A 24,780-nucleotide genomic window follows, 5' to 3' on the forward strand; every position below is an offset into this window, starting at 1 on the left:
AAAAAAAAAAAAAATTGATCTTAGTCAAAACGCTCCGAAGTAAACAGAAAGCAGAGGGTTGTCAGGAGTGGGGATATGAAGGAGATCTCTAAATGAGTTTTTAAAGAGGATAGAACTTTAATTCTGCAAGATGGGAAGCTACATAATGCAGGTTTTACAGTTTTAAAGCGATGTGGCATTGATGCATAGATGGAGAAGATTCCAGAAATGGGTACACATATAGGTGGCCACGATCCGAAGTAAACAGAAAGCAGAGGGTTGTCAGGAGTGGGGATATGAAGGAGATCTCTAAATGAGTTTTTAAAGAGGATAGAACTTTAATTCTGCAAGATGGGAAGCTACATAATGCAGGTTTTACAGTTTTAAAGCGATGTGGCATTGATGCATAGATGGAGAAGATTCCAGAAATGGGTACACATATAGGTGGCCACGAGCCAAGCAATTCTATGGGTAAAAGGTCTTCATCAAATAGCATGGACCACAAACAATGTAAACCCCACTCCTACCGGACTCGAGAAGATGATAGACTTAAAAAGGAAAACTAAAATTCCCAGGTGAAAACTTATGTTGGATAGGTGTGTCCTCTGAAAGAATTGGCAACAGTTGGATGTCTGAACCCTAAGAGACTATAGAAAGGGAGAAAAACAGTAACTCCTCCCACTTAATTACCTTCCCTTAGTGAAGGGTCTAAGGACAGCCTTGATAGAAACCAGGGAGATAGTGGGAGCTTCCCCATCTTGGGCCAACCCAGCAGTGGCCTTGGTTCTAGGAAGCTCAGCTGAGATGTAGGGGAAAAGCCCACAGGTGTCCATGTATATGCCTTTGTCTGTAACCCCCTGCCGGACCTCACAAACGCTAAGAAAATACAAATATCTTTATTCCCTAAACTGTCATTGGGTTGTAAGGACACCGTGGGGCCCTACCCACAAGTGCACAGTACAGGCCTCCCAGAAGTAAATTTACAATTTAGGAGAAAGTTTTCATGAACTTGGAGTAGACAATTATCTGCTTTCTCCTCCCTTCCCGGCCCCCTTTTTCTATCATCTCACCTCTCCCTCATTTCTGGCTTTGAGGATGGAACGCAGAGCCTCATACATGCTAGGCAAGTCCTGTACCATTAAGCTGTATCCCACAGCCGCTTATGAGCGGAGACCCACAAACTGAAACAGGAACAAAAAGCCAGATCAACTCACTTCAAAAATAAAAGCGTCAAAGCGATGTAAAGACAAAGCATTCTCCATTATGTAGCTAGCCAGAGAGTTATACATGAATCTAATAAAGCACCTGGATCCCGAACTTATTAGATCAGAAACTGGATTTAAAAGAGCAAAAAACTTGAAATGAGGTTTGATAAAAGATGCAACATGGCCTGGAAGGATGGAAAAACTACCTGTTCACTCTGAAGCCAAGGTGGCAACCAAGGTCCACAGCCTAGCAGGTTTTGTTTTGTTTAGCTAGTTTGAGTTCTTGCGACATGGTCTTATGTAGCCCAGGCTGGCCTAGAAATCATTATGTAGCTGAAGATGACTGGGATTCTGATCCTCTTGTTTTCCCTCTGAATGGTTGCAGGCGTGCACCACTGTCTTGTTTTGTTTACTTTGTGTTTTGGAATTTGTTTTGCTTTGTTCTGCTTTGACTTTTGTTTTTGAAAAAGTCTCATTAACCCAGGCTCGCCTCGAACTTAAGAGCCATCTTCCAGCCTCAGCCTGGAGGCGTGAGACATCACTCCCGGCTCCCTAAGACTCTTTAAAGAGGGACAAACCGCCGAATTGCAGTGTACCGATGACGGTATCAATCTCGGAAAGAAAATAGGCCAAAAGGCCACCCCGGCTAACTAAACTGCGAATTAACACCCAGGTTCATGCACAGCATAGACAATGCAGAAATCTCGCGATGCTGAGACATGCCTGGATTCACAGTTCCAGAGCGGTGCTGTAGGGGGAGCGCGCACACGTATTTGGACAACTGGCTCGAAGGGGCGGGGTAGGAGGGATCCAACGTGGGAGGAGGGGGTGAACCCGGACCCAGGCATAACGGATACGCCCGAGTTCGCGCTCCGCGCTCACCGCCCTTTCTGGTGGCCGCCCCCTTGGCGAGACTCTGCTCTCGCGATATTTGCCTCTAGTATCGCGGGGTTTGGCGTGGCACTGGGCGGCCGGCCCCAGGAGGAGGAGGAGGAGGAGGAGGAGGTGGCTTTCAGTTAGTGACGTTGGGCTCTGGGGTTGCCGATAGTGCGTTTTCCTCCGGTAACCCGGAGCTGTGGAGCCAGGTGAGGGACTCGCATACGTGTGGCCGGGCGGGTACTGGGGTGGGTGCGGTGCTGCTCCCAGGCCCAGGCCGAGGCGGGGGCGGGCAGGAATCGGGGTGGGCGGTGCTCTGCGGCCCCGCCCCGGCGGAGGGCCCTCACTGTCTTCCCCTCTGGTCAGCAGCTTCCGCCGCCACCTCGCTCGCGATGGGTGCGCAGGACCGGCCGCAGTGCCACTTCGATATCGAGATCAACCGGGAGCCGGGTGAGTCGGGGCCAGGGCGCGATCTCGGTCGGGCTGCGGGGCGGGGGTGGCGTGGGTCTGCTCCGGCCTGCCGCAGCCTGCTCCGGGCGGCGGTGCCGCTGTGGGCCGGGCGTGGACCGGAGCGTGCGGGGGCGCCGCCCACGCGGACCTCCTGGGGCTGGAAACGGGGTTCCAGCCTTGGGAGTCCTCAGGTCTCCAGACCACAGACGCTACTGATCCTCACTGCAGCTGTTAGCGCTGTGAAGTTCCGGTGTTGTCCCAAGCCCAGCTGGTTTCTGAGAAGGTTAACTTCCTTCTGATTTCCGTGCAATTTCGCGATTCCTGGAAAGATGGTTTAGCTCCTTCTGTACCAGCGGAAGTGCGGCGTGGACAGGCCGCAGCGTGCCTGTTTTAATATCTTTAAGAATTCCTTAGAAACGTCAGTCCTTCCTTAGTGTATGCACATACGCACGCACACACACACTTTTTCTAAAGGGGTGGTTTCGGGCGGGTAGGGTTCCAGACCGCTTTCTTAGTTCTTTTTAGTGTCTCCGGCAGAAGTTTTAATTGGAAATATAAGTGGGGGGGGGTCTTGTGTAGTGTTTGTGCATATCTTGTTCTGTAGATTGTTTTAAGAACCTGTCTTGCTCTGGAGACAAAGCAGTGAGATTATATTCTGTTGGAAGAAGGTGGGTACCAAACTAAAGGGGTTAAAAAATGCATACTATTACTATTTCTTAAAATGCGTATAAATGTTTTTTTATATTTTATTTTTATTTTATGTGTATGAGTGTAGTGCCTGCATATAGGTAGGTGCACCCGTATCGTGCAGTGCCCATAGAGGTCAGAAGAGGTCATCAAATCCCCTGGAACTGGAGTTAATGAATGTCAGATGCTGCAAGTGGGTGCTGGGTGCTGGGAATCGAACCATGGTCCTCTGTAAGAACAACCAGTGCTCTGAACCGGCAAGCCGTCTCTCCAGCCACACAAGTACTGTTTTTATAAGGTGGGGTGAAAAAAGGCCATGGAAGGTGACATTTAAATAGATGGAAGAGTGAGCCATGTGGATGTATCTGAGAAGAGCCTTCTTGGTCGGCAGTAGTTAACAAAGGTCCTGGGAATAATACTTAGCTGTTCCGGGTAGCAAAGTTCTAAGTGTGGTTGGAGTAGAGAGACTAGAATAAGGAGAACTTTGACTTAGGAAGACATTAAAAGGCCCCAAATAAAAAAATGAAGCAATCTTACTTTGTTTCTCCCATTGAGTCGTTTTGACCCTGCACCTGCAGTGCCGGAAATTGAACTTGGGACTTCACACATGCTCTACCAATGATCCATATTTATATTCCCAGATATGACCAGATCTTAATTCTCTTATTTTTTGAAAGATTGTTTTGTTTTTATGTCTATGTATGTGTGTCCCTGCTTGTCTATATGTGCACCATGTGCATGCAAGAACCTTTGGAGGCCAGAAAAGGATATCAGGTCCCTGGAGCTGGAGTTATGGGTGATTGTTGAGATGCCCCACCTGGACGGGTGATTGTTGAGATGCCCCACCTGGGTGTTAGGGCCCAAGCTTGGGTCCTCTGGAAGAATATTAAGTTCTTTTAGCTGCAGAACCATCTCTCTAGCCTTTGGATCATAATTCTTAACCCTTACTCATTACTGAATGCATGTTCCGAAAGCCAGCAGTTGTTTTGCTTTGGTTTTTTTTTTCTTTTAAGAGTTAAAAATAGACCCTTGGAGGAAGAGGCAGGTGGATCTCTGTGAGATTGAGGCCAGCCTGGTCTACATAGCGAGTTCTAGGCCAGCTGGGGCTAAGAGAGATCCAGTCTTTTTTTTGTTTTGTTTTTTTTGAGACAGGGTCTCTGTAGCTTTAGCTGTCCTGGAACTCACTATGTAGATCAGGCTGGCCTTGAACTCACAGAGATCTGCCTGCCTCTGCCTCCCAAGTGCTGGGATTAAAGGCATGTGCCACCACACCCAGCCTTAAAAAAAAAAAAAAGCAGACACCTAAAAAGTATACATAAAGCAAATATTCTGTAACTATGTTAAGTACTTTTCAGGATTATATCTGTCTGTTGGTGGTGCAGGGGATGTCCAAGCCAGGTCATTGGACATTCTAGGCAAGTACTCTAACTCTGAGCTATATCCCTAAGTAACTAATTATTGCTTTCTTAGTGTGTACTCACACCTTAGGCTTGCAAATATCTGTTTGTAAAAAAGCTCCAGAATAAGTTTGGTAAATGCTAAATGAGTTTCAGCCCTCCACATCCAAAATCATTCTGATAGAAGTGGCTAGCACTCCTGAGAATACTAGATCATATAAAACAAAGAATGCTTATTTTCTAGATTGAACCAGTTGATAATTGGCAATTTCATATGGCTTAAACTTTGACAATATGGATTGTCTTAAGTAGCTGATACTTGGTTTTTATACAACTTAAAGGATCACTTTAATGTGTGAAGTGTCCTGCTTTGTAGGATTTAATCATTTTTCAAGAAATAATGGACTCTTTGTGTTGTAAATAATTCACTTGGTTGAATACAAAGTAATATCTTTGATTTACTTTGATAAGCAAAGGTGATAATGAGGGATTAGGAAGTACTAATAAAAATACAACACAGTATATTTTCATTTGTGATCAACAGGGATATATACATTTGTAGCAAATAGATCAACTTGAATTTTAAAATCGCATAATGAATGCAAATATGTATCAAAAGGGGGAAATTTTTTAAAAGTTTGTTTATATTTTGTGATGAGTGCTTTGCCTATATGTATGTAGGTGTACCATGTGCATGCAATACTCACAGAGGCCAGAATAGGGCATTAGAATTGGAGTTAAGGACAGTTAGTCACCATCTGGGTGCTGGGAACTGAACCCAGGTCCTCTGCACATAGCCAGGGCTTAACTGCTGAGCTGTCCTTCAGTCTTGTCTGTGCCTTCCCCCAATGGAAATCTTTAAATTGTACATTAGTTTTTCTGTATGAGTTTCATAAGTGGTTCCTGTTAAAATAATTCCCTCACTGTGTTTTTTCTCTTGATTTTAGTCTCATTGAGATTTTTTTTCCTGTTCTATTTTCAGTTCCATCGGTCTTGGATTTTATCATTTCCTTTCTAATAGTTGCTTTAGTTCTCTTTTGCTCCTAAAGGTATAAGGATTTAGTTATATAAATGTAAAGAGACTTTAAATGTATCCCATCAGTTTTGATAAATTCATTTTCTTTGAGCTCAGAATACTTCTAATGTCCCCCTAGACTGTCTTTATTTTAACTTGTGAATTATTTAGAGGTCTTTTACTTTTTAAGTACAGAAGTCTTTTATCCTCAGACTCTTTTATCCAGAATGGTTAGGACATAATTCAGAGTTGAGGTTTTACTTTGAAGTTTGGAATCTTTGTATATCTATAATATGTTTGAGATTTTGAGGCTGGAGAGATGACTCAGCATTTAAGAGCACTGGTTGCTCTTGCAGAGGACCCAGGTTTGGTTCCCAGCACCCACATGGTAGCTAACCACCATCCTAATTCCAGTTCCAGGGAAATCCAACACCATCTTCTGACCTCCGAGGGCATTGCACGACACAGGTGCACTTACATAAACATTCAAGCAATAGATGCATATACATCAAATAAAAATAAAATATTTTTAAAAATATTTTATTTTTGTTTGATGTGTATGTGTGTATTGCCTGTGTGTAGGCAAGTGCACCCATGTTGAGCAATGCCTTCAGAGGTCAGAAGAGGCTTTTGGATCCCCTGGGACTGGAGTTACAGACAGTTGTTAGCTGCCTTGTGGGTACTGGGAGGTGCACTCGGGTCCTCTGGAAGAGTAGCAAGTGCTTTTAACCACTGAGCCGTATCTCCAGCCACCCAGGGTGGTTTCTTTAAAGGACTTTCTGACCGTGGAATTTCTTTCCTTTTTATGGGCTAAAAGCAGTATCATAAATCCTTGGCAGTTTGCTTACATTCACATTACTCTTTAAACTTTAGATACACATAAGATGGAATCAGATTGTGCTGAGAGAACAGGAGAAATGTGCCTTGCATCTTAAGCTCCCTATTAAATTTAAATGACCTCTACTTTTTGAAAATTGCTCATGAGTCAGATAAGAATCCAGTGTAATACTTCCTATATAGTCACATTGTTGAGAAGAGTTACTAGATAATACAATCACCTGTGCCATCGTGGTTTTTGTAACAGGAATTTAATGGGATGGATTAATTAAGGAGCACAATTTAATTAGACTTTGGTTTGTTATAACACAGATAACCAGTGGGGAACTGGTGGTGTGGGAAGATCAGTTAGCCAGACTGCTCCTCTGATTCATCTTCTCAAAACAGTGATTTGAAAAAAATTTTTTATTTACATTTATTTATTGTATGTGTGTGTAGCCTGTAGAAGTTGGAAAACAACATGCTGGGGGGTGGGTAGGGGATAGGAGTTAGTTCTCTACTTCCACCATGTGGGTCCTGGGGATTGAACTCAGGTTGTCAGTCATGGCAGCAAGTGATTTCATTCACTGAACTTAGTTTTCTTAAGAGTTTGGCCTAGACAGGAAGATTATAAATTCAAAGTCTGCATGAGTTCAAGGGAGAGCCTGTCTCAAAAATTTAAGAGGGCCAGATATGTAGTTCAGTGGTACAGTGCTTATCTAACGTGCAGGAGGCCCAGGTTCAATCCCTGGTACTACTAAAAGCAACATTTGGCTTGACTGAATAGTCTAGATAGCTGATGAATAAAAATTTTGTCTTGTTTTTGTTTTTTGTTTTTATTTTTGTTTGTTTGTTTTTGGTCTCTTTGAGGGTCTCTCTGTAGCCCCAGGTAACCTGGAACTCATTATGTAGATCAGGCTGGCCTTGAACTCACAGAGTCCACCTACCTTTCCCTCCTGAGTGCTGGGATTAAAGGTGTCTGCCACTATGCCTGGCAATAAAGATTTTTTTAAATACAAACTTTGAGAGGATAAAGTTCTTCCTAGTACTTTATCATCTCTCTTTTTTTTTTGGTTGCTGACACTCACACCCAGGGCCTCAGACATGCTAAGCAAGCGCTGTATTGCTAAGCTACTTCCCCAACCCCTTTATTTTTTAATGAGCCCTAATTTTTTCTCCATGTTTCATAGAGCTTATACATCTTTGTGACTTATAGACTACTGAGCCACATTGACTTACCTTTTCTTAGGAGACTATATAGTCAGAATATCTTCTATTCCAAGTTTAAAAAAAATCAAATATTGCCTATTTTCTATAAAATTGAAGCAATTAAAATATTTACTGAAAATCTGTCTTGCTAATGGGCTTAGTTCAGGTTAGTAGTTTCTGTGCTGTGCCTTAATAGTGGTCAGTTTCAGTACAGGATTTGTTTTGGGGAGGAATATCTCTCGTTAACCTTTTTATAGGTATAAACCCACGGTATTTCTCCTCTCTCTGATAGTTCTTGCATCATTCAGAGTGAAGAACTAGAAGTATATTTCAGTGGTAGAGTATGTGCTTAATGTGAGGTAGTTATCCCTTGCAGTATCAAAAGAAATTCAGTCTCAACCAGTGTCTGAATAGTCTTAGTACAGTTTCTTTTTTTAATGCATTTTAAGCCAGATTGGGTTAATCTGTTTGTTCTAGGATTTGTGTGAGTATGCACACAACATTTCATGTGAGCAGATATACACATATACAACATGGGTTTGGGCAACTTTGGGTGTCAGTTCTCACATACCTTCTACCTTTTAGTTTGAGACAGGATCTCATTGACTTGGAACTTCACATAAACCAGATTAGCTACCCCCTGCCCCCCAACTTCCAAGGATCTGCCTGTCTCCACTTCCAATCTTGCCATATCTGGAATTACAGGTACATGCTTTTATTGCGCCTGCCATTTTATATGGGTTCTAAGGATCTAAACTCAGGCCTCACACTTGTGATCCAAGTGCCTTTATCAACTAAGCCATTGCCATAGTCTTTGTTTTAGGATTTAAATTTTTTTTTTAAGGATTTAATTTTTAAAAATTTGTTTCTATTTTATGTGTATGAGTATTTTGCCTGGACCCATGTCATGCCAAAAGAGGATATTAGATTCCTCCTTGGAACTGGAATTACAGAGAGTTGTTAGCTGCCGTGTAGATGCTGGGAGATTAACACCCCCCCCACCCCCGTCCTCTATGAAAGCAGCTAATGCCCTTAACCGCTGAGCCATCTCTCTAACCCCAATTCTAATATTTAAAAAGAAAAATATTTTCTTCTGGATATGACAATATTTTTAACCTTGTACCATAGAACTAAGGCCATACAATTCAGTTTTGTGGTCCCATTTTTCCCTACCCCCTACTCCCAGTCCTAACATAATGTTAAAAAGAAGATAAAATTTTTGCTATCAATCTTGTCCCATGAGAGTAAGAATCCAATAGGAGTTTTTCTGTGCCAAGTTAGTGAGATATTTGATGAAAATTTTAAAAAACATTTCTGTTTTCTTTTCTTTTTTTTTTTAAAGACAGGGTCTCACTATGTAGCCCTGGCTGGCCTGGAACTCAGCAATCCACCTGCCTCTGTCTCCCAAGTGCTAATATTGAAGGCACGTGGCCATCATGCCCAGTTTTAAAAAAAAATTTTGTTTTTTAATCATTGTAGTTAGGTCTGTATCTCTGAATGCTAAACCTTACGTTTTCAAATTTATTGTGCCTCTTGGAGCTAAATAACTCAAACCTCTAAGGAAGAAACTGACCAGCTTTCATTTTAAGGATTAGTGAATTTTAGAAAAAGCGGTTGCTATTAATGTTCCTGTGGTCCCAAGAAAATCCTTGTTTTTATCGTTTTATGTCTTTTAATCTTGAAAGCAACCATTGTACAAGGATTCCAAAGATCGTGGTATGTTCTAACTTGCAAAGCTAGTGAACCTGGTACTGGCCTAAGCCATTACAGGCATTTATGGTACTTGATGGAAATACTTTTATTACATGGGTGAAATGTTTCTATGTGACATTACTGATACCATAGATATTCTTGAAAATTTCAACATGGTAGTGCCTATCTTTAATTCCAGCACTTGGGAGGGAGAGGCAGAGGCAGAGGCAGGTGGATCTCTGTGAGATTGAGGCCAGCCTGGTCTATATAGTGAAAGAAAAGAAAAGAAAATTTCTGACATGGATTTACACACATTAGTCATTACCTAAAAGTTTTCCTGTCTTTTTTCAAGAAACAAAGCTACAAAATTTTGAAATTGTTCTAAAGTTTGTGTCAGAGCTACAATCTCAGAATGTTGACACAGGAAGTTTCCTCACATGATGTCATTCATGATTCGACTTGATACTCATCACAGATGTGTGTAGTGCATTAACTATGCTTTTTCCTCAAAAGACAAACTTGAAATGGCTAGAAATAAAATAAAACCTCTGACATCAGAGTAAACTTTTTTTTTTTTTTTGTCTTTTTTGAGACAGGGTCTTCCAGTAGCCCCAGCTGGCCTGGAACTCACTGTGTATACCAGGCTGGCCTTGAACTCACAGAGATCCTCCTGCCTCTGCCTCCCGAGTGCTGGGATTAAAGGCGTGCGCCACCATGCCTGGCTGTAAACTGTCCTTTTTAATGTCTACTGAACATGACTTATAATTGGTTCACTATTAATTTTACTTCATTCTGTCTCTAAGTAAATAAAGGAAAAGATTTTGTAAAATGAGGGAGAAATGGGTTTAGGAGAGAATTATAAATTAAAGGTCCATTTTGTGGGGGCCAGCAAGATGACTCAGTAGGAAAAGGCACTTGCTGCCATTCCTGACCACCTGAGTTCAATCTCTGGAACCCACATAGGGGAAGGAAAAACTGATGTCCCTGACCTCAGCATTTGTGCTATGGCATGTGTGCCACCTCCCAATAAATTAAGAAGAAATAAATAAAGATAAATGTAATAAAATAGAAATGTAGTAAAGATTTTCCCTTCCAGCAGATCTATACAATAAGGACTGTTTCTGTAATAATACTAAAATAAGATTTGCATGCTTAGGAAGATAGTTTTTCAAAGGTGTCATTGCTCACTGCCCTGAGGGCTAATAGTGTGTGCTCATTGTGTCTTAAATAAATTTCTGAGTTTTGATTTATTATGTATTCTAATTATCAGTAGGTATAACCCATATAAACAACAGGTTAGTAATTTTAAACAATTTGTTTTTTATTTTACTATTTTTATTTTTAAAGTGTATGAGTGTACTGCTTGCGTGTATCTAAATGTACCTGTGTCATGCAATACCTGCTGAGGTCAGAAGAGGCTGTTGGATCCCCTGGAACTGGAGTTACAGACAGTTGTTAGCTGCCATGTGGGTGCTAGCAATCGAACCCAGGTCCTTTGCAAGAGTAGCCTGTGCTCTTAACCACTGAGCAATCTCTCCAGCCCCAGGAATTTTAAACAATTTGAAGAAACCCTGAGACTAGAATTGGTGAACTATTTTTCCATGGCATGGTGAAATCACAGTTGCAGATTTGTTCCTTTTCATTACTGTTTATTGTAGGTACTGTTGGTTCTTCTGAGCAACCTGTTCACTTCGGACTCTTTCAGGTTATAGAATGGGAGGATTAGATATGGGTGGTACAACTGAGGAAGTTTGCTCCAAACAGTTTTTACATTAGGGACGAAAGCTCAAAATAGAGAGCAGAAGAACTTTCTTTATAATTGTACTGGGCAGAATAGGCTAGCTTAAGGATGTGCTTTCCCCACTCTCAGGGCTTAACACAGATGGTGGCACACACCTTAAATCCTAGCACTGGGGAGTCAGAGGCAGGTGGATCTCTTGTGAGATCCAGGCCAGCCTGGTCTACATAATGAGTTTCAGGCCAGCTGGGGATACAGGGAGACCCTGTGTCAACAAGAAGAACAGAAAACCACTTCAAATCCTACAATTTAAGGGCTGGAGCCACAAGTTTTAACACTAACAAAGAATAAATGGACTCAATCTCTGGTAATCCCAGCACTTGGAAAACAGCAGAAGCAAGGAGATCTCTGAGTTTGAGGCCAGCCTGGGATAGTCTACTTAGGGAGTTCCAGGCTAGCTGGGGTTGTATAGTGAGACCTATCTCAACAAAACAAACCCCACTAGGTCTCTGTCAAGTTAATTTTCCATTAAATATTTTAAAATGAGCTGTGAAAAGGTACCTTCCAGCTTGTTCTGTTTTCTTTTATATAACATATGGTATGCATAATCGGCTTGCTTACCATTTTTTCCCTTATTTTATTTCAGTTGGTCGCATTATGTTTCAACTCTTCTCAGACATATGTCCAAAAACATGCAAAAACTTCCTTTGCTTGTGCTCAGGTGAGTTTTTTAATTGCTCCCAGTAAGAGAATGCATGGCTTAATAATTGTTTTATCTGTTTCTAACATAGTGGGTGCTTTCATAAAAAATGGTTTGTGAAATGAGTTTTGCAACTAAAATATTTATACTTACATATGAAATGAAGGAAACATTTCTTAAGAGAAAATGAGGGAAAAGAAATCTTTAAAATGATAAACAATCTGCTTCGTATAGTAGAATCTTATCAAATAATAGAAATTCTCAAAATTGGTTTGCCTTGGAAGAATATTTTTAATTTCATTTTTTGAATAAATTTATCACCTCAAATTTCAAAATAAATTTAAGACTAGATAAAAAGGCAAGATATAATACTCTTTCATTATGTATCATTATATATTCTAACCAAGTAGGAAAAAAAATAGAGATAATATTAAACATTAGAAGTAGGGAACTGAAATTTTGACACCAGTACACAATATTTGAACCAGTTCCCTTGATTTCATTCTTTGGTGAAATAGTCATCTATCTAGTCTTACCTCCTGTAGCACACGGTTGTTTCTGTACTAATTTTTAACACATACACTGCTTTGAATGATTTATTTTGATTTGTGTCTTAGTATTGTATAAATTGTCCTGTCATCTGCTTGTATCTTACATCTCTTGCCAATATCAGCACATGGGAGGGGTTTGACAGCAGATTAGTTCACTGATTCTTCCCATGAAAGAATGGGTTTGTAGCTAAACTTCTTTTTTTTTTTTTTCCCCCAGGGGAGAAAGGCCTTGGGAAAACAACTGGGAAGAAGTTATGTTATAAAGGTTCTACATTCCACCGTGTGGTTAAAAACTTTATGATTCAGGGTGGGGACTTCAGTGAAGGTAGAGCTAAAAGTTATATTCCTAATAACTCCATCCATCGGTTTTTAAGATATTGCATTTCTTTTAATTGTAAATATCATTTTACAGAATGATGTGAATATTACATCATCAGTGCATAATTTTTGGATGAATGAATATTATAGATCTAGAAAGTATGAAAAAGTAAAATACCATGAAATTTTATTTTTGTTTATGTAACTTAGTAATATTGAAATTATTTGGTAGATTCCCTTCCAGTGAACTCCACAGTATTGTCCAATTACATCTACTCTAGAACTTTCTTGGTGTGGATACTACTTGAAATAAGTGGGTCCTGGAGATCATTTTTCTGATGGTATTTATTATAATATTTTAAAAATGAAATTGAGTATGCTTAGAATCATGGTTGTTTGTAAGCAATTAAAGGGTTCAAGGTTTCCTTCAGCATATTGAAACCACCAAAAATAACTTACAGGGCTGAGGGTGTAGCTCAGTGAGCTCAGTGGTAAAGCACTTGGCTTAGTATGCACTAGTCTCTGATTTCAGTCCCAAGGACTTCAGTGGTAATAATAATATGGATGGGCGTGGCAGCACCCACCTAATAACACTAGCAATTGAGAGGGGGAAGTCTGAGGATCTTGAGTTTGAGGTCAGCCTGACTACAATAGTGAGACTCTTTCTCAAAAACAAAACAAACAAAAAACCAAATGGGACTTCAAGATGACTCAGCAGATAAAGGCACTTGCTGGCAAACCTGACAACTGGAGTTTGATTCCCTCCACATATGTACCGAGGCACGCGTGTGTGTGTACACACATTAAATAAATGTAAAAAAGTAATTTGCTGTGTTAATTTGTACATTTTAAATGTTCGTTATGGCTCATTTTCAGGTAATGGAAAAGGTGGAGAATCAATTTATGGTGGCTATTTTAAAGGTAAGGCCTGATAGTCTATGTTTTTTTGTTTCAGTTCTGATATTAAAGCAAGTTTGGTCAAATACTTTTAAAAATGAGAGGAGGTTTACTTGTAGTTCACTTTTTGCATGAAACTAATGCTGCATGAAAATACTTTTATTTGCATGAATTTGGGGATAAATTATATTGTAATATATGCTTTTAATTGACAAGATTAATTAAGGCTAACTTTATGGTTAAACATGACTTTCAGCATGGAGGTTAGGCAACTATATACATGAAAACTCCTATCTTCCTGCCTAAAACTGTCAACATATTCTTTTGTTTATAGAGAATGTGGTCTTTTGCAAAATGAAAAGGTAAGAGAACGAAGCTCAGTAACACAAACTCAATTCTGCTCCCTTGTGCCCTTCTTAATAAATCTATGGACAGTCTGGGTCAGGTTGTGGCTGGATTTCTCTATTGTTTGAAGATTCGGAAAATTCTTTGTCATTTCATATATGCATCTGTATCTTTGTTTCTTTTCCAATGAGTTATCAGTTCTACATCAGGGAGAAGAATCTAGTTGTGGTTTTGGTTTTTTTTGTTTTTTTTTTTTCCCTAAACCAAGCAATTTCTTTGAATAAAAGTTGGTATGTCTTCTTTTCTCAAAGGTTTGTATGTTTTCTTTTGTTCACTAGAACTCTGTGGTTGTATTTTATTCCTATAGTAGTAGCATTTCGTAAGTCTAACTATTGCACTTGCCCCAAAAAGCCTTAGAAAAGTCAGTTCTAGGGATTTACAATGGGATCCAACATTGCTAGGTTTTAATGCTTTGGAAGCTTCAACTTACAGTCTTTTATATTTCCTTTGGGAGAAAGTAGTTTTTTGTTTTTTGGGTTTTTTTTTTGTTTTTTTGTTTTTTTCCAGAAACCTGTTCCCAAGGTAATCAGTTTTTAAAGTTTCTATGTTTGTTTGTTCTTTAAAAAAAAAAGAAGAAATGATTTTGTTTGTGTGAATATTAAAATGTTAAGGATATGTCTCCCTTCCAAATACTAACCAGGCCTAACCCTGCTTAGCTCCAGATATCAGAGGAGATCAGGCCCATTCAAGGTGGTATGGCTGTAACCAGTTTTAAAGCTATTTCTCCTAAAATTAAGGCCATCTCTAAGTAATCATGTTGACAGATTTTTTTTCCCCCTTTGAACTAGTAGGAAACACTTTCTAGCTGATTCTATTAGCGTGTAGCAATGTAAGCTTAATGTTGTAGATCACTTTAATAAGGTTGTTCACTATGGCAGATACTTTTGTACCTTAAAATTGTATTTTGCCATTTAAAATCTTATTTTTATAAAACTTGCTTCCTTATAATAGTTTTGTGATCCTGATTACTTTTAATACTTAATTTAATTAGACATTTCCCTAAAACTTAATGTATGTAGTATTTTTGCTCTAATAGACCAACTTGGCTTCAGTGGTATAATAAATTTACCATATAAAACTTAAGCATGTAGGACTAGACATATTAAGTCTTACCCATGTATAGCTCATGTCACAGGTTAATTGGAAATTCGAAGGAAATAAGCTTTGCTGTAGATATTTTCCTAAAAATTTAATAGTTAATAGTTTGTTTATATACATAAATCATTTACCCAAAGTCTGTTACTACTAAAGTGACTATTCTAAGGCTGTTTGTACAAAGTATTAAATATATGTTCTTTTCTTCAAGGCTTTAATTAGTCTCTTTCAGCCCTTTTATGCTTTTGTTATTTGATTAGTTAAAGATTTTTTTCTAAATATTGCCAAGTATCTTACTGACCAGAAGAGGAATTTCATCCTTTGCTTTCAATTTATTACTTGAGCATTACTTTAAAAGTGGTTTAAAATTGTAGACTAACAAATTTGTGTTTTCTTCAAACAGATGAAAACTTTATTCTCAAACATGACAGAGCGTTCCTTTTGTCAATGGCAAATCGAGGGAAACATACCAATGGTTCCCAGTTTTTCATGTGAGTAGGCCTAATTCAGAGATAAGCTTTTCCTAAACAGAGAAGCGCTGTTCATGAGAAAGATGGGATAGCTAAACTCACTTTTCTGCTCACTTTCTGACAACTTGGGTTTTACTATGTCTTTCTGATGTTACATGGTAACTGTAATCTCTAATGACTGCTTCAGCATTCTGCATATGCTTGGGATTTGAAGACTGGAACTTAGCTATAACTTGAAGATGCTGTGGTCATAAGAAAAGAATTTTCGACTTTAGCCTCCACCACATTTGAATGCTCAGTTTAGAAAACTAGATTATATATAACATGTAAAAATTGTCCATAGTATAAAACTAGATGGACCCTAGGCACAAGATGCAGTCTTGTTTGGGTAAACCATTATATGAAGGTTTTTTTTTTTTTTAAGGGTTTTTTTTTTTGTCTCAGCCAATTTTGAGCAAGGTAACATTTTCTGATGAGGTGTAGAAAAGGTGATTGGGGGCGGGGGGGCGGTGCACGCCTTTAATCCCAGCACTCGGAGGTGGAGGCAGGCAGATCTTTGTGAGTTAAAAGCCAGCCTGGTCTACATAGTGACTTCTAGGCCACCTGGGGCTACAGGGAGACCCTGTCTCAAAAAACTGGAAAAAAAAAAAAAAGGGTGATTAAATGTTGAGCCAGCATTTTTAAAAACTGAACTATGTAAGTTCTCTGTATACAATTGAATTATCCCAGTGAAGTGTTAAATTTGCTTGCCTTTTTATTTTGAAATAGAGTCTCCCTGTAATCTCTGCTGACCTAGAACTCAAAATGTACATCAGGCTTCCATCTCACAGAGATCTACCAGATTTCGAAAGTGCTGGGATTAAATGCGTGTGCTACCACACCCAACTAAATTTGCTTTTTAAAGAACAAATATCTTTCCATCTAGCAAGATGCCTATGAACCTGCTGCACAAGTCAGATGATTTGAGTTTGATCCCGAAACCCCACATAAAGGTGGAAGAGTTGTCCTCTGATCTCCACACGCATGCCTACACACACACACACACACACACACACACACACACACACACGTGTAAAATAATTTTTCTAGAAAACATATCTTTCCATGTTTATATATGCATACATAACCAAAAACTTAATTCTTATGTGAAAATTCTGAAGAAAACCTTTGGCATACTTTTAATTATACTCATATCTAAAACTATTTTCATATAGTCCCATCATGTAAAATATGAAAGATAATTGTTCATGAGGCTTAATGCTTTTGATTAGAAGTAAATCTCAGTTGTGCCTTATATGTTGGAGAAATACCTCACTCATGGTTTATCAGAGATTTTCCCATGACATCTTTCTGAGTGGATAAATATGAATGGCGCTTCCCTGTCTTTAAAGGAGTAAACTATTCACCTATAAAATATCTGCACATTTTAAGTTTGTCTGAAAGACTTCCAACATGATCTGATAAAGTTCAGATAAGGGACATTCTCTTTCCAGGAATGTCCTAAAAATGAAAAGATAGAAAAAGATGATTAATTATGCTTGGAATTATTCAGTAAAGAAACCTTAGTTATTCCTATATCCTGTTTTGATCCCATAGATTTTTAGTTATTTTACTTTTTCACTAGAGTAGTTTTTCTATTCTCAACCTTCTAGTAAAGAGTAAAGAGATATAGTTCCAAAACCTTTTTATAGTAACATGTAAAAGCTGTTCACTCTAAGGTCACTTATTTCCATTTTTAAGCTTATCTGAACTGCAAACATGAAAAACTTACTTATTGGTCAAGATGGTACCATCTGAGGGCTCTAAAGTTTCTTTTAAATATTCTTTTTGCATATCATTACATTTAAACTGATTTGTCAGGTTGTAGGAACTTCTTGCCATTATTACGTACAGTTACTTATCAAATGTTAGACTTGAGTTAAAATCCAGGATGTGAAATCCTATATACAAAAATTGAGAATATCTTGTTTTGTCATTTAATATCTGCTTAAGTCTTTTCTAGGAATGTCTATTAAAGGTTATTACTGTTTTCTACATGGCCTAATTTTGTATTGGACTGATATTTCTGAAGAGGAATGTTGAATGAAAAATTTTAAATAAATTAGGATTAAATATTTTAAACTTGTTTTCATATTGTAGCTGGAACTAAAATAACTACGAACATGCAATAAAAGGAAACTACTTGTAACTTCCTTGTGGAAAGGAGTATCTTTGAATTAACAAGCACTCTTGGGGGTTTTTGAACATTTTTTTGCACACACAGTATTTCCTTTTTTTTTTTTTTTTAAAGTAACTTGTGTGCTGGTTTACTGTGGCTGAAAGTGCCATTTCCCAAGAGTTGAAGGTTAAAAATCAAACTAATGTTCATGTTTCTGAACAAAATGTATTTTGACTTTTATGGAAATGGAGGTTGTAGCCTATAAAAGAAAAATCTTTGAAACTGTATCTTATAAATCCAAATCCTTTGGAAATTGAAAGTAGTTAAAGAGTATAATGTGCTGTCTTCAGGTTGTATGTGGCTTCCCAGGGGCAGCACCTGGCTTTCGTCCTATTAACACATTCCTTGAATAGCAGTTACAGTTTTTGTTTATCTGTGTTTTTTCAGACAAGGTCTCCTGTAGCCCCAGCTGGCCTGCAACTCCCTATGTAGACCAGGTTGGCCTCCACCTCACAGAGATCTGACAGTCTTTGCCTCCCCAGTCTTGGGATTAAAGGCATGCGCCACCACGCCCAGCTGAATAAACAGTTTTGAAATGAGAGCTATTTTATAAGGCCATACAAGAACTTTTAATACTGTATTTAGTTTATGTCCTATACATTTGTTTGCATTTCCTCAGGATTCTTACATTTAGTGCATTAACTGTTGTCTTTATTCTACATTTAGCAGTTCTCCTTTCTAAGGCATACACCATTTTTCTTAAACATAATTTTGCATATATTGCTTTCTTTGGCTGGAGCAATTTTAAACACAGATTATATATCACATATAATGGATACATATTTTATATGTCATATATACGGTGAAAATGAGGTTTTTTATAAAACTGCTTGTAATTCTTACCATTAACTTAGTATCTGTTGCTGTATGAGCAGCAGTGCTCCTGTTCTGGGAGCGCATATAGAAGAGAGCATTCTTTTGGAATAGTACTGCTCAAGAGATGCGAAAGGAATGATGGAAGGCCTGACGCTCATGAGTCACTAAGGAACATTGAAACTTTTTATTTATTTATTTATTTATTTATTTATTTATTTTTGAGACAGGGTCTCCCTGTAACTCCAGCTGGCCTGGAACTCCCTATGTAGATCAGGCTGGTCTTGATCTCATAGACATCCTCCTGTTTCACTGTCCCCAGTGCAGGGATTAAAGGACTAGGCCACCACACCCTGCCATATTGAAACATTTTTGAAAGAATTCAGAGACTTGGAATCATAGTTACCAAGTCAACCTGTGCCTGTCTATATTTACTCATTTTGTTGTTTTATTATTTTTTAGGTCAGGTAGAAACCACAATAAAAGCTGTAGGGCTGGAGATGTAGAATGAATAAGGTAAAAGCTATAAGTGGAAAGAGATTGAGAGATCATCTACAGTAAGTTTTTTGTTGAATACTTAAAGAAAAATCATGTAAAGTCCAGAATTTTTATAGAAAGTTTATTTATAATCTGGAAGAAATTGATAGACAAGAAAATAATACTGCATACTGTAGATGCATAATTTCATTAAGCACTGTGCTCTGAATTAAGTTATTACTGTATTAACTATAAGCATTTTGATGAGAAAGAAAATGACATTTGGGGAAACATTTCTTTTTTAACTTTTTGTTAGTAATCTGGTTCTAAATTTCATTGTCTATAGTCATTGAGAAAATAAAGAAGACAAATAAAACAGTAATTAAGAAGATCGGGTAGTTTATAGCTTTTGTTATTAAGTAACTTTTCAAGGATAGAAAACTAAACTGGTTTTCAAGAAGCCTTCGTTTTAGCCAGGTGTGGTGGTTCAAGCCTGAGGCAGAATTGCCATGAATGTGAGAGCAGAGTGAGTTCCAAGTGAGCCTAAGATACATAGCAGAAGAGACACACACACACACACACACACACACACACACAAAACTTGGTTTTAGTTTTGTTTCCTGTGTACCTTATGTTACTTTTCATCTTCCCTTTATTTGTAAAAGAGCCCTACATGTGTTTGTGTATGTAAAATAGCCCTACATGTGTTTGTGTATGTGTGTGTTCACATGTGTATATGTGCATGAGGAGATCAGAAATTGACATTAGGTGTCTTCTTCTGGTGATCTCCACCTTATATATTTTTTTTAATTTTTATTTTTTGTGTAGGAGTATTTTGCCTGCATGTATGTAAGTGCACCACATGTGTGCAATATCCACAGAGGTCAGAAGAGGGCGTTGGAGTCCCTGGAACTAGAGTCACAGTTGTTACCTGCCGTGGGGGTGCTGGGAACCCAACCCAGGCCCTCTACAAGAACAGCCAGTGCTCTTAACTGCTGAGCTGTCTCTCCAGCCCTCCACCTTAGGTTTTTGAGGCAGAGTCTCACTAAACCTTAAACACTGAATTCTGTCAGGCTGACTAGCTTTCAAGACCCAGTGATCTCCTGTCTCTTTAATTCCTGAGCACCAGGAGGATTTCAAACACATGCCACCATGCTTGGCATTTGTGTGTGTGTTAATCTGCATGTATGTATGTGTATCACATGTGTGCTTGGTGCCCACAGAGGCCAGAAGAGGGTGTTGGATTAAAACTGGAGTTAGAGACAGTTGTGAGTTGCCATGTGGATGCTGGGAATCAACTGGGTCCTGTAATAGGAGCAAGTGCTCTTGAGTGTTCAGCCATCTCTCTAGCCCCTCACTTGACTTTTTTTTTTTTTCCCCAGTCCTTTTGAGACAGGGTCTCCCTGGAACTCACTGTGTAGACCAGGCTAGCCTTGAACTCACAGAGATCGGCCTGCCTCTGCCTCTGCCTCCTGAGTGCTGGGACTAAAGGCGTGCACCACCACGCCTGCCCCCACTCACATGACTTTTTTGTATGTGCTGCTTAACTGAACTCCCATCCTTCATGCTTGCACAGGAAGCATTCTGCCCACTAAAGCATCTGCCCGGCCCCAAATATTCCTACTTTAAAAAATAAATTATAAATATTTTGACACAAAAATGTGAAAGACATACCCTGTTTTATAGAAGGATCCTAAATTCTGGATATGTGAAATGATTTAAGTGCAAATATTTTTGTCTATAGTGCTTGTGACTGCCAGATACTTGCCAGTCTGGAAGGTACTTCAAAAAGGCTTGGGGCCCAGCACTTGGGAGGCAGAGGCAGGCAGATCTCTGAGATTGAGGCCATCCTGGTCTATACAGCAAGTTCCAGGCCTGCTTTGGCTACAGGGACACCCTGTCTAAAAAACAAAACAAAAATGGCTTAGAGGGCTGGAAAGATGGCTCAGAGGTTGAGTCCTGGTTGCTCTTGCACAGCACCCAAGTTCAGTTCCCAGCACTCATGGTGCCTAACAACCATCCACAACTACAGTTCCGGAGCAGTTGACATCCTCTTCTGGCTTCCGTGGGCATTGCATGCACACAGTGTACTTAAATACATGCAAAATAATGATACACAATGCAATAAAAAATTTTTTATTGGAACAGCAGCAGTCTCCCTCTCCTGCTGTTAAAATATTTTTCAGTGCAGGCCTTTTATTGCTACAGAGTTTTGGTGTATAATCTCTTACTGGCCACTCACTGTTAACTGGTCATAATAATTATAAAATTATATGAAAATCAGATAAAATAAGAAAAGCCACACTTATCCTGTAAACAATTTTTCCCCCTTTTTCTCAGTGCTGACCTCATAAATTCTAGCCCTGTCCTTGTTTATTTGGTATATGTGGGCAGGTGGGGTTTTTTTGACTTTTTTTTTTTGCTTGTTGTTGAGACTGACCTTGAACTGTCAGAAATCACCTGCCGCTGCCTCCCAAGTGCTGGAACTAAAGGCATGTACCCATTTACTAAATTTTAACAGTCATAAATAGGACAAAGGGGAGAACATGTTGCTTTAGAATTGTTTGACATCATTTAAGCATCAGCTTTGGAAAGTGGTTCCTTACCTAAATGAGAGAGGAACACTCATCATTCCAGTGTAGAAGAGCAAGAGGGTCGGGGGAGGTGATTGTTTTAAGGGATTTATAAAGCTGTATTTGAATTTTGAGGAGCAAAAATAGGTTTGGGAAAGAAATGCCTTTCACCCACATAATCATAATTTGTATGAGAAGAAATGTTAATTTAATGACCTGAGAAATTCATGTTTTTCTTTTTAAGGGGAAAGATAATCCCTTCATATATTAATTTCAGAGTTTTTTTCAGGCCAAAAATGTGAAACTTAAAAGCCTGTCTGAATATCAAGTGTCATTTCTAATACCCAGGCTTAATTTTACTTAGTACTTATGTAACATCAATGTTCCAACCTGAAAGAAATTTTGTATCTAGTTGTGTTTTGTGTTTGTCAAGGTTTTGGGAGTTGGAGGAAAGTTATCTGTCAGCTAAGTGGTTCTTTTTATTGCTCTCTTCTGTGTTACTTTATACCTAGAGTATCTTTTTTTTTTAACATATTCATTGAAAACTCCAAATAATTTTTTTAAGTGTTTAACGCTTAATATATCATTGCCTTTATGAGAAATTTTATTTTTAAAATATTTCAGTATTTGGAACTGGAGAGGTGGCTTAATGGTTATGAACGTTTACTTTTCTGTCAGGGAACCCAGAGTTAGTTGCCAACACCCCACACGTGACTGTTAACAACTGTCTATAACTCCAGTTCCAGGGAATCTGACACCCTCTTCTGGCCTCCATGGATACTGCATATACCTTGTGCACACACATACATACAGGCAAAACACACATAAAATAAATTTAAAACTAAATTTAAAAAAATATTTCAATATTTAATATATCCAGAATCCCTATCAGATATTGCTGGTGCTATGATAGGGTTTTGATTTGTGCAGTAATAGGTATTTGTTGTTTGTTTGGGTGATTTTTGTTGGTTTTGTTTGTTTTAAGACAGTCTCACTCTGTAGACCTGGTTGTCACCAAACTCACAGAGATCTGCCTGTTTCTGCTGGGTTTAAAGGTGTGTGTCTCCACACCTGGCCTAGTAGTAGATATTTTTTAAGTTTTATCAATTAAAAATTGATCAGGCAGTCTGTTTTGTGGAAAAAAAAAATTCTCCAAAGAGGGAAAATAAGAGATTAGTCAAGAAAGTACTATGGCAAGATTTGACAGTATACTCTAAAACTTTCATCTCCCTTGCCCTTTCTAGCTTCCAAGAAAAAAAAAATCCCTAAAATTATAGCTGTGTTGCTTTATTACTGTTTTTATTAATTTTGTCCAGTGACTTCACTTAGAAAGTATGTAGTGAACAATGATCATAGTTCAGAGCGAGTCACTCCCAGAACAGCTCTGTTGTATTGTGATGTGGGGCCAAAAACAAGTTTCAAAGGCAGAAACGTGAAAGGCTAGTTAAACTACATGAAGTAAATTAGTAAGACGTTTGAATGATCTGTGGTATTTTTCCAGTGAAGTTTGTGTTTTCTGCTACAAGTACCTACTTCTGGGCATATAGGGCATATAGATTTTTATAACTACATTTTTATTCAAGATACATTGTTAGTCTTAGCTAGTTTCTAGGATTTGTAAAAGGAAAATCAGTGTTTCTTATTAGCTATTATCAGCTCCCTGTGTTAAAATATCATGAATCTGAGCAGATTCCTACATTAACCCCAAGACTTTTCTTAAGCTTAATTCATCTCCACATAAATACTCTGTGTGAAAGAAAATTTAGAGCCCTTTATTTTAAAAAGCTTTCTTAGCATAAAACTCAAAAAATTTAATTTCAAAGTTTTGTTGATATTAAAACATAGATTCAGTCTTGTCTTAAAAGTGTATTACAATTTACTTCTTGCCATTTTTGTGTAAAATTTACAGAAAGAGTGTTACACCGTGCGCTCCAAAGGTAATGTCTCATTACTCTAAGGTTCTTTCTTTGCCTTTGTTTCTTTAATCCTATTGTTATGTGCATTGATACATTTTAAGAAAAGCTTTCTGCTTGTTTTGTGTAGCAGCAATACATGTAAAACAAGGGTGTTTATTGCTCATGGTTAATCCTAGGAAGTATAGTTTAATTTCAGTGGCTTGCTTATATATCTGCTGGTGAAAATGGGACTGTATTTTATGTTATGATTTCATTGTAGTGTGGAGCTAGAAAGGTCAAAAGCTTCTCTTATGGTGATATAAAATGTAGATTGATCTTTGGAATAGCAATACCTTTTCAATTTCTAGGGTTTATAAGATTTAAATAAATCCTTGCAGTTACTGTTTTAAGTAAATTCAGAGGTTAGAGAAACTGGTATCAGTGCCTCTAAGTAACAGAAAATGGAAATGTGTAGATACTGATGTTGTATGGTTTGAAGTTTTTTTTGTTTGTTTCTCCCTTAGGTATGTTTTAATAAGCATGTATAAACTTCCACATTTTTGACCATCTCTGGCTTTCTTAAAGTCTTAGTTTACTGAATGTATATAACTTTTGCACATTTCTTTCAAGAATGGTATAATTTGGATATTTGAATACAGTAAAGATTTGTGGGATGCGATTTCTCTGTTGGTTTTAGTAGACTTGACCGAGCACATCATTTCCCCTGCCCTTCTGTTAGCCCTAGTTGGCAGTTTTCTCTTTATCACGTAGATTGTTAGCCCAGTGTCAGCCAACATGCTTTACAATCAGTCCTCCTGGAATTTGTAGGCTCAGAGCCTTAGAGGGCTGCTTTTTGTTAAATACCTTGAGTATTCTTTCTGTGTACCAATTAAAGTACAGATTGCTTTTTCTGTATCTTGAATTGCAGGTGCAGGTAAATAAAATTACTCATGTTGGTTTGGGCATTATGAGCGGATTAAAATTGTCCATGAAGTAAAAACCTGGTCCTCTCTGCATTGTTTTCCTTACTACTCAGTGCATTAAAGGACTGAGTTTATTTTTGTTTTCATTTGAAATCAGAAGTAGGAGGTGGATAATGAAGCTCAGTGGTTGAGCATGTTTCAGTCTTCAGCATGAGACAAGTTTCCCAAACTTGAATGTCATGAGATCTCTGTTCCATCTTCAGTTGGTCTCAAGCATGTCTTGCTGCAGCTAGCTGAATATTGTGCCTCACCATTTGTTCCAAGGATTTGTCCTTAGGTGGCTTTTATAGTATGTGTTAGCTAAGGTAACATTTGAATTGA

General features: G+C 38.4%; 1 protein-coding gene across 7 annotated transcripts in view; it reads left to right on the forward strand.

The window, feature by feature from the left end:
• The first annotated feature begins 255 nt into the window (after positions 1 to 255).
• Positions 256 to 24,780, forward strand: part of Nktr (natural killer cell triggering receptor) — a 42,417-nt gene continuing 17,892 nt past the window's right edge. For 2 of the 7 annotated variants that reach the window (XM_029554254.1, XM_029554256.1), the window contains exons 1-6: positions 1,978 to 2,269; positions 2,430 to 2,510; positions 11,711 to 11,785; positions 12,533 to 12,640; positions 13,510 to 13,554; positions 15,434 to 15,521. In XM_029554254.1, coding sequence (XP_029410114.1) covers positions 2,453 to 2,510; positions 11,711 to 11,785; positions 12,533 to 12,640; positions 13,510 to 13,554; positions 15,434 to 15,521 — 374 coding nt within the window. In that variant the 5' untranslated portion in view covers positions 1,978 to 2,269; positions 2,430 to 2,452. Of the gene's footprint in view, positions 2,270 to 2,429; positions 2,511 to 11,710; positions 11,786 to 12,532; positions 12,641 to 13,509; positions 13,555 to 13,864; positions 13,893 to 15,433; positions 15,522 to 24,780 lie in introns of those variants that run through there. The other 5 variants (XR_003846485.1, XM_029554255.1, XM_008849455.3 and 2 more) reach the window with 5 other exon arrangements.

This window comes from Nannospalax galili, unplaced genomic scaffold (genome assembly GCF_000622305.1).
Source record: "Nannospalax galili isolate Female #2095 unplaced genomic scaffold, S.galili_v1.0 scaffold443, whole genome shotgun sequence".
Taxonomy (NCBI): Eukaryota; Metazoa; Chordata; class Mammalia; order Rodentia; family Spalacidae; genus Nannospalax; species Nannospalax galili.